The sequence below is a fragment of the Arachis hypogaea genome, chromosome 13 (assembly GCF_003086295.3).
Source record: "Arachis hypogaea cultivar Tifrunner chromosome 13, arahy.Tifrunner.gnm2.J5K5, whole genome shotgun sequence".
In the NCBI taxonomy this organism is placed as follows: domain Eukaryota; kingdom Viridiplantae; phylum Streptophyta; class Magnoliopsida; order Fabales; family Fabaceae; genus Arachis; species Arachis hypogaea.
This window is the reverse complement of record NC_092048.1, coordinates 139,624,772-139,634,617: the sequence shown is the minus strand read 5'-3', so window position 1 is coordinate 139,634,617 and position 9,846 is coordinate 139,624,772. Positions and strand designations below refer to the sequence as shown.

General features: G+C 30.3%; 1 protein-coding gene across 1 annotated transcript; it reads right to left on the bottom strand.

Annotated features, from left to right (window-relative positions):
* Window positions 1–1,702: 1,702 nt before the first annotated feature.
* Window positions 1,703–5,132, bottom strand: LOC112792154 (very-long-chain 3-oxoacyl-CoA reductase-like protein At1g24470). The gene is made up of 3 exons (XM_025835260.3): window positions 4,321–5,132; window positions 2,325–2,394; window positions 1,703–2,169 (listed from the first exon to the last, which is right to left on the bottom strand). The coding sequence occupies exons 1-3, from the start codon at window positions 4,965–4,967 to the stop codon at window positions 1,927–1,929; spliced, it is 960 nt and encodes a 319-aa protein (XP_025691045.1). The 5' UTR covers window positions 4,968–5,132; the 3' UTR covers window positions 1,703–1,926.
* Window positions 5,133–9,846: the final 4,714 nt, after the last annotated feature.

The window sequence follows — 9,846 nt, the reverse complement described above, 5'->3', positions numbered from 1 at the left end:
ATTTGAATAATTTATTATCTTCAACAATGAGATGACTGTTCAAAACTGATTTCAGAGTTTGATTTAAAAAACGTAGAGAACGAAAGAAATCACAAAAAATGAATAAATATAGCGTAGAGAACGAATGAAGAAAAACACAGAGAATGCAGAAACGGAAGAGAACGTAGATCGAAAACGTTGAGAAAATTTAAAAACAGAAACAAAATCCTTTCAAAAAAGGCAATTATATATTTGTGCGTTGATTGAAAAGTTGGTTAGATAGTGGCGCGTGAAGTGAATTAGGTTAAAGAGACATGTATGGACTTGTATCGAAAAATGACTTAGTAGGTGAAAAATATTTGTAAAAAATATTTGAGTTAACTGGATATTTTTTCATAAATTAAAAGTATTCGTGATTAAAAACCTAATTAGATTTTTAACTACATATATTTTAGAAAAATATTCCATTAATTTTAATATTTTTTACATGAAAATGACTTAATTACAAAATTAAAAGTAATGTAGAGGTCTAATTGAAAATAAAAAATATAGAGATCTAATTAAAAATTTGGTAAAACTAAAAAAACTAACAAAATAATTAAATTATTTTTAATTTACAAAAAATTTGAAATAAAATATTTAAAACACAAAAATAAAAAACAGAATTTCGTGATTTTAAAAAATAACTATATTTGTTTTAAAAGACAAGTTAAGTCAAACAGACTAGAACATAGGAGAGCAAAATAAAACAAAAATAGAAAAATAAAATAAGTATAAAAATTGGAAAAAAAAATCAAGTTGATCTAACAGCTTAGTTTGCCATACCCTATCAAAACATCCATTTTACTGCCTAAGACATTTGTCGATTGAGGAATACTTATTTATGATCACCAAACAGTCAAACACACTTTCACCCATACTTAATTTGAATAGAAAAAACGGATGGCTGATTAGGCCTTACATCGATCACATGTGAATCATTCTTTTATTTTATTTGGTTCTATTTTCTCGATTTTTAGTAAATTAACGATGGTTTGATTCTAATGGTATGAGAGTGAAATTTATTCTTCTTTTGCAGGTATCAATTTTTTATAAGTGTATCAAAGTATCTTCAATTAAACGAGTATTGAGATGAAAGACAAATTAAAATTGTAAAATAATTAAAGAAATAAAAAATAAAATTTTCAAAAAGAAAAATGTACTAAAATAAAAAAAAGTTGCGTTGAAGCAGCTTAAAGGTGCTGAAATGTAAATTGGAAATGAAAATTAAAGAATGCTTGAAAAATAAAGTTTACAAAAAATGTAAATGGAGAATAAAGACTTATAGAAGGAACTCTATAAAAAATTGACTCGTAGCAGACTAAAAAGTCCCTGAGATGTGTGTGTGCGTGAGTAATTTCTGAAGTAAAGTTCTAACCATTATTCCTTAAGACTTTCTAATATTTATAGCATACTTATGTAACTGACAATTAATTACACAGTGCAGTTTTGTATGCGCACTCACTAATAACCGTTCTCACTTTTTGACTAATCAACATTTACTCATTAATTCTTCACGTGGTAAAAATCTCAACTTCTCAATTCATGTAACCGTTCGATTCACTTACTCCGTATCCATTCAATTTCCTTTTCGAATATTCAATCGACTAGACCCACTCGATTTAACAATGTGTCCAAAATTAAACTTGTGTCGAACAACTTTCAACCTACACCTATACATACACTTTTAAACATTCCAATCTAATTCGATTCTAATCGAAATTTTTTTCGACCAACAGTTTCATAATACTACGATCACTTTTAGTCACTTGTGATGAGTATCCCTTTTTCATAGAGCCCTATACAAATAGGTATTATGCGCCATATGAGTAAGATGTAGAATACACTTTGAAGTTTGTAATATTTATCAAATAATTTTCCTAATATATAGGATTAGCTGAGGTACGATTATTGGATTCCTTTCCAGCGGCGCATTGCGATAGAAAAGCGCCAAGCATCGAGAAGTGGGTCCGGGGCTAAGCCTGCAAAGAACCACTGAATAGAGTGAGCCCAATAAGGAGTGCACCTTGGCCCATGCCCAATTTTACGAACGGCCGCTTTTGCATAAGCCTCTGGTGTTGGAATGAAAAATGAATCTTTCTCTATGCATGCTACCTTTGATACCATCTTCGTTGCTACATAAAGTGGTACCTTCATTCATCACCATCATTTATTTAATTTCTATTAAGAAGAGTAACTTTTGTCAAAGCATTCTAGAAAATTGTTATCATCATGATATGGAAAAACTAAAAATAAGCAGAGAAAATAGTTTATCGAAGAAAGAAAATGAAGTGTGATGTAGGTACCTGACACTGGACGTGAATCCCATACTGTTTGTACTCGACGTGCAGAGATCTTGATAGCTGATCCACGTAACTGCATGTTTAGGTCGTGATTTCATATCATAATAAATATTTCAAAAATAGCATTTATTTTAAAGATGCATGCATGGTGAGAAAAATTTTCAAAAAAAAAAATATCAAAATAAATATTTTCAAAAATCATAATTTATAACAATAAATTATAATTAAATTCACTGGCTTGTCATCCCAATATATATGTCCAAGTTCATTGTCACTTCTTTATGGTCAAGTTGTTAATTGATTTAGTACAGAGAGTTGTAATAAAATAATAATTCTTTTTGTTGAAAATTAGGACCTAGTATTATGAAAATAGATCAAATAAAGAAAGATTATGATGAGAAATTAAGCATACGTAAATTTATGAGAAAAATATTTTTATTAATAATAAATAAATAACAAAATTAACATTAGAGATGAGAAATAATAATAGAGAATAAGTGTTGTGATATATTTACTAATATCACAAGAAGATAAATAAATTTTTTTATTGTAGATAAGAGTTAATTAAAATTTGTTGTCAGATATAATAGAATGTTAATTTTATGAATTCTCTCTTTGAATTTGATGAATATGCAAAATAAAGAATAATGATACACAAATTAGAGGAGAATAAAAAATAGAGATGATATCTCAAGTTTTAGAAAAAAAATTTTTTTGAGAGAAATAGATTGAAGTTTTTTTTTTTATAATCTCAAACCATTTTAAAGGGAGAGTATATTGTCTAATGACTACAAGGAATAGTTTAGGGTCAGTAAATTTATTAAATTTTGGCTAGTATGTAACCAGCAAAACAAAAATGAGTAATCCATACCATTAGACGAAATTTCACACAATTAAAAATATCATTGATGATTACTTAATGACTATAAATTACAAAAGTTACTGATCCCTAGCACTCCTCTAAATACAATATCATATTAGCCAACTTCTTTTTATCCAAAAACTTGTTATTAAATAGAGTAGTTGAGAGAAGGTATTTTTTGGTATTCCTATTATTTTAAGTCTTTTTAACTAAAAATGAGTACAAAAATAAAAGTTAATCTTCACAAATTAAAATAACAATTCTACTCTAGGTGTTTAAAATAAAGAGATGTCTAGACAAAAAGATGCATATGATATATAACATTAATGAAATGACATCTAGTTTAGTTCATTTCTAATTAAATGACACTCTCTACATTTCAAATTCAACTAGTCCGCTCTCACTAATTTAATTCCCAAAAAAAAATTCAGTTCCTTCAAATATTCTTTTTGAATTTTATCCTTTTAATTAGTTCAACACTATAAAAAAATTTACTCTTTTTTAGCTATATTTTAGGCCATCTTAACATTATTCATACATAATAAAATTATATTTTTAATATACAATCAATTAACGTAGAGTATAATAAAATAAAAATAATAAAAATGAATACTTTTTAGATTTAAAATTTAACATGTAAAGTTTAGTATTCATCCATACCATTTCTCAATAAAAGTTTCACTTAAAATAAGACTCAAATTAAAAGTGAGTTTGAAAATAAAATGTCACCTTATAACATTTATCTTTCGGTGAATTTCCATAGAGATAGAGTAATTGTTTTCTGACTTTGCATGTTAAACAATATTTGAATTATTAAATGTTACCAGTTTAAAATATAAGACCATACATATGTCGCAAATAATTTTTTATTAATAATTTATGTATTATTTTGTTTTGAAGTATAAAAAATTATTCGAAAAATATTAAAAGACTAACACCTTTAGTAAAAAAAAATAACTAAAAATTCGTTCAAGTAAAATAATTATTATATAAAATTAAAAAGGTAAAACAATTATCGTATAAACTAAAATAGTTTAACATATATTAATATATTAAATATTAGATAATTATTGATATAAAAATATTTTTGTATTTAAATAATAATTAATTAAAAAATAAGTAGAGAGAAAAGCTTACGCCTTTGAAGCAGCATAGATGGAATAGAGAGGATGCGAAGGAATGACGACGGAAGCACCAGATCCAATGTTAACAATTGCACCCCTTCTCCGCTCCATCATTCCGGCCACCACCGCTCTTGTCACCCTCGTGGTTCCTTCCACATTCACCTTTAAGATCTTCCTCCACACCTTCTCTTCCACTTGGTCAAAGAACATAGCCCCAGGGTACGTGATCCCCACGTTGTTGATCAGTATCCCGAGGTCCAATTCGCGTGTGGCCGCCGCTATTTGCCGGAGACCCTCCGCTATGTCGCCGGAGAAGTCCATCTGGATGGCCTTGACGAGGATGTGAGGGTGGTGTGCCTGGAGTTCAGTTGCGACGGTTTGGAGCCTCTTGGAGGATCTGCTGACGAGGATGATGTTGAGTCCTCGGTGTGCTAAGCGGTGAGCCATGGCTTTTCCGATTCCGTCGGTTGCTCCGGTGACCATGGCCCAGGAACCGTAGGTTCTGATTAGGTCTATTTGGGATCTGAGAAAGGTGGCGAAGATCCATTTGGAAAGGGAGATTAAGTGCTTCAGCGTCACCAACAAGCCGATTAGGAAGCACCAGCTTGAAATTATATTAACACCTGCAAACTCACTGCTGCATGCTATGTGTTCTTCCATCTTTCTCTCTCTCTCTCTCTTCAGTCTTCACTACTACTTACTGTTTCATATGAATTCGATGGCCGTTAATATTTCTGACATGCTTAACAAATATTTCTTCCATCTCACCAAAATTCCTTCGTTTATTTTATGCTCACCGGCCGACAGCACAGCACCATATTAGTTAGTTATGAAACTCCAACTAAACAAGTTTTATATACGGAAAAATCTAGAGACCAACTTTTTTAACAATTTGGTAACAATCAGAAGAAAAGTGAGTAATCTCTTATTATTAAATGTGATCTCATATTATTTAAAATATTATTAATTACCAATTGATGATTACAAAATACAAAATTTGCTGGTCCATAGCACTTCTCTTTATATATTTATGGAAAAACATTGAAATATATATAGGTGAAAATTTACCAACTTCACATGAAGTTGATATCTGAGAGCCGTTAGATAAAAATTTAGTTAAATCAGTCAAATCATCTAACGACTAGGTATCAACTTCACGTGAAATCGACTGTTCTTGAGTTTCACTATATTTATTAATTATTATAATAATTAATAAATATTAAATAATTTTTTTGTTTTTCTAACATGCATTACCGATACGTTAAATGCTACGTTAATTATGGTTAGAGTAATTCTAAAATTTTGAAAATACTTAAAAAATAATAAAAAATGATTCTTACGGTATTTATTACTTAATCTTTAATTTTTATTTAATTTATTTTTATAATAAAATTTAAATATTTAAAAATTATTTATTTTTATATTTTTAAGTAAAAATAAATTTTTGGCAGAGCAATTACCATCATAAAAATTAACATGATATTTTTTTTTACTATTTCGCAATCATCGTAATACTGTTTGACGAGGTGAGGGATCGGAATCTATGTTCACCTACCAGAATGAGATATCCATGAATGATAGAAAAATTTATAAATGTTACTGAAAGGATGAGACTTAGAAGGATGGGATAGAAGTTGTTTCTTGTTTTGCGTTTTGGCAACAAGATTCATGTTAGCTTAATGGCACCGCTTTCCACCACGACGACATATGTCCATGATTGCTTGGTGTCATGCATCTCTAAGCTACGCAGATCCATCACATGACACTAGACACTACTTTTGAGCTACTTGGGGACCAGAGCTAGGTCCTTGGGGAAAAAACAAAATATAAAAATAGGTAGAGGATGGAACTAAACCCTAAACCCCATATCAGAACCAACAATCACGAAGGATTCGCATTATTATTTATACAACATTTAATAAACAATATATAATGACAAAAATCTCTGTGTTCGATATAGTATCATCACTTAAATTTTATTACTGTTGATCGACACAATATTCAGTGCGCTTTGAATGCTTGACCTAACAACTTACTTCCATAGGAAACTTTTCTGGCATCAAACTGAAAGCTATATTAATGAATCGTAGGTTATAGATATATAGGAAGACGTGCATTGTTCTACTAAGTTGGGCACAATAACATATATATTGTAGCCTCATTTCACTTTCACACGATGATCGATCTCTCCTCAAGGCAAAGACTCAAACCTAGTAAAAACATGAATGTAACTTAATGAACAACAATAATGTTTCAAAGATTTTCTGAAATTAGGTTGTATTTAGATTTAGACGTGAGATTCAGACTCTTTCCTATAACAATAATGTCCGATTTATATTAGAGTCAAGGTGTCGCCGTTCGAGTTTTTCGTGGGGAGGTAGGGGTGTACCTACATGGGACTTTGATACTTAAGTTAGCAAAAATTTAAAATATGTTTTTAGTAAATTAGGCTCTGAATATACATGAGTATGTGAGTGTATTTATAGTAGAAATTAAAATATAAATCACTTTTTAGAGTAGTTCTACATTGAATGGTAGATGGCCGTTTTCCTTTTTTAGGAAAGTTGTTTAAATCTCCATTTTAGATGGGTAAAAAATATTTTAGGAGTTAGTTATTTATTCAAATAAGTAAGATTGAACTGCCGCCATCGTACCCGACCTCTACAAGATCGGGTAGGAATAGATGAGGCCACCTTCATTGGATGGATTTTTATTTCTTTTGGACTTGACTTTATTTTGGGCCTGGGTATGAATATTACCTTTGTTTGAACTCGGACTTTTATAATGTCGGGCTCGAGTATTTATAGATTTAGCCTTCTACGTCAGGTATACCGCCTTCGATAGGTCAGATACTCAACGTATTTTTGAAAAATTTCGAAAAATTGCATCCCTTTATAGTACGGCACACGTTACTTTTGCGGTTACTTTGGTAATTGTGCCCGTCATTAATGAGAGCATGTGATATACTCTTTTACCTCTTGTGTCTTATAAATAGCTAATTTCTTTCTTTTTTTTTCTTTTTTTTTGCTTTCTCTTCTAAAATGTTTGCCCATTTTATTTCTTTCAAAAATTTCTTCAATTTTATTTCCACATTTGTTTTTGAATTCAAGATTTTCTTCATCTTGAGGAGAAAGGATTTTTTCTGTACTCCTGGGGTGAAACATTCGTATCTTTGCTGTTTGAACACTCAATTCTGATTCACGTTCCTTTAAAATTAGTGTTTCTTATCTTTTTAAATTTCTGTCTCTATTTTCTTGTACTATGAGTGGTGCTGTTGCTTTATTTTTTTGAGAAGTTCTGAAAAAATTTTGTTTCTTTTCTTTATTGAATATGAACTTTTGATTGTTACCGTCAGTCTTGAGTCTGAGATTTTTATGCAGTATTGCCCCCAAATGGTGTCACCTTAATTATTGAAGATGGCGCCATTTCTGTTTTTGGTAATATGAATGTAGTTGTTATGTGTATGAAATTCTATAAGTGTTTGTTGGTGTTTGTTGACGATGACTCGACTTCTTATGATTGTTGCAGTTGTTTTAATATACCCGACTTGTTGTGACGATTTTTTGTGTTTGTTGTGTTGTAGGTATAGCCTTTATGTCTCGTTCCGTAATACACAACATATCTTCTAAAATTTTGTCTGACCTGACTTGGGTAGATACGTACTTATTTCTGTCTCTATTATTGATAAAGAGTATGCCGAGACTTTTCGAATTTTCGTAAACATCATAGGCTATGCTTTAAGTCAAGAGAAAGAGAGAAATTATAAAATTGTAGTGGTTGATCTGAAGAGAGAGTTTGTTTTTCTCGATTAGATAAGTCAGAACGTCACTTTATCTACGTATATGATTGTTTTTTCACGAAGCTGGGAGTTAGCATTTTTTTTTTATTTTGAGTCTGAAGTCCTCAAGTTTTGTAATGTTGCCTCTTCCCAACTTCATCCCAACTCTTTGGATTTCTTGAAAATTTATCAACTTTTGTGCCATGCACTTGATGTCCTTCTCCATGTTAAAATTTTATCATATCTTTTTATTCTTACGAAATTTTTTAACTCCAAAAAATAAGGTTGGATCTTTTTTTGAACTATTCAAGTAAGAAAGATCTTTGTCATATTTGATGATTTCTTTCATTACTTCAAAAATGACTTTTTTGAACTCCACTTTGTTGAGGATTTCCGGCCTTTCTTCCTTGATGAGAAGGATGAGCCCTTTTTTTCTTTATACTTGGAGGAGGTCCTTGTAGTTGTTAGGTATAAATTGGACGACTTGGATGAAGTTGAGAAGTGTGTAGTTGTTCTTTTTTAGGAGTACTAGGGCTGAGCTCCTCATTTGGACACCAAAATTTTTTTTAAAAAATTCTATCCAAATTCAATCCGGGCTAGGTAGTCTTTTTTTTTGTAAATATGTCTTCATCAAATTGCCTTAATGTAACTCGACTTTGATGTCATGCAGAAAAAAATGACTCCTAAGTCGGCTGCTATGAAAATACTTCGGACGGCCAGAAATAATATTGTTGCATAAAGCATACAACTGAAGGTGGCTGGTGAATCTGTTGATCTCTCCTTCCCATGTAAGTCGGACTCGGGAGCGTCTGCCTCGGTAAAAATAATAGCTGATCCGACTTTTGAGAATAAGGAGTATGACCACAATCTAATCAATCATGTATCAAATAATTTGTTATTATTATTATATTAAAATGTTAATATAATAACGTCCTTGATTAAATTTAGAGATTTATCATTGTGATAGTGATCATAATATTGAGAGATAAATCTTTTATAATTTAATATAAATTGTTCTTCATCATAGGATTATTAAAAAGGACATTAATAATCCGAAAAGATCAATATATATATATATAATGGTCTTCATTGGATGAAGATTAATAGATCTCATTTATTAAATTATATATATAGATGGTGCATATAGAGATATGGTCATTGAACTGAGAATTCTTAATGGTTATAATTACCGCATATTTGTCAATAGGATATTCTCAAGATGAATATAGTAATAGAGTTTACTTTGATCTGTGACTATATAGTAATTAACAATGTATTTATTATACTTTGATTCCGGACACCTAATACCTTAGGGTTGTAGTTGAATGGATATTGGGTATGATTTAAATACTTGTAGAATTAATGATTAGTCAATAAAGAATCCGTCAACTCTCGGTAAAGAGTTTGAACTCTATGATTATAATGACTGAGATGAATAAAACCTTGGCCAAGGAGATTGAATGAATGAAGAAATAAATTTTTTAGGTAATTCACAGTTCATTATAATAATGATAACAAGTTATAATTTGACAATTAAACCATACTCTAAGGGTTAACTAAGAGTTAGAAAGATGGAAGGAATTATACTTTATTCTTCTAAGGTTCTTAGTAAAAATATTTACTTCATACTATCGGGTCATTGAGGAGTGTTGCTAGACGCCAACCTTGATTAGTAAATTTAGTATGACTAATTTACTACTCACATAGTATTGAACATATGGGGTCGCACACTAACGAGTGTTCTAATTGTTGCTATAGAAT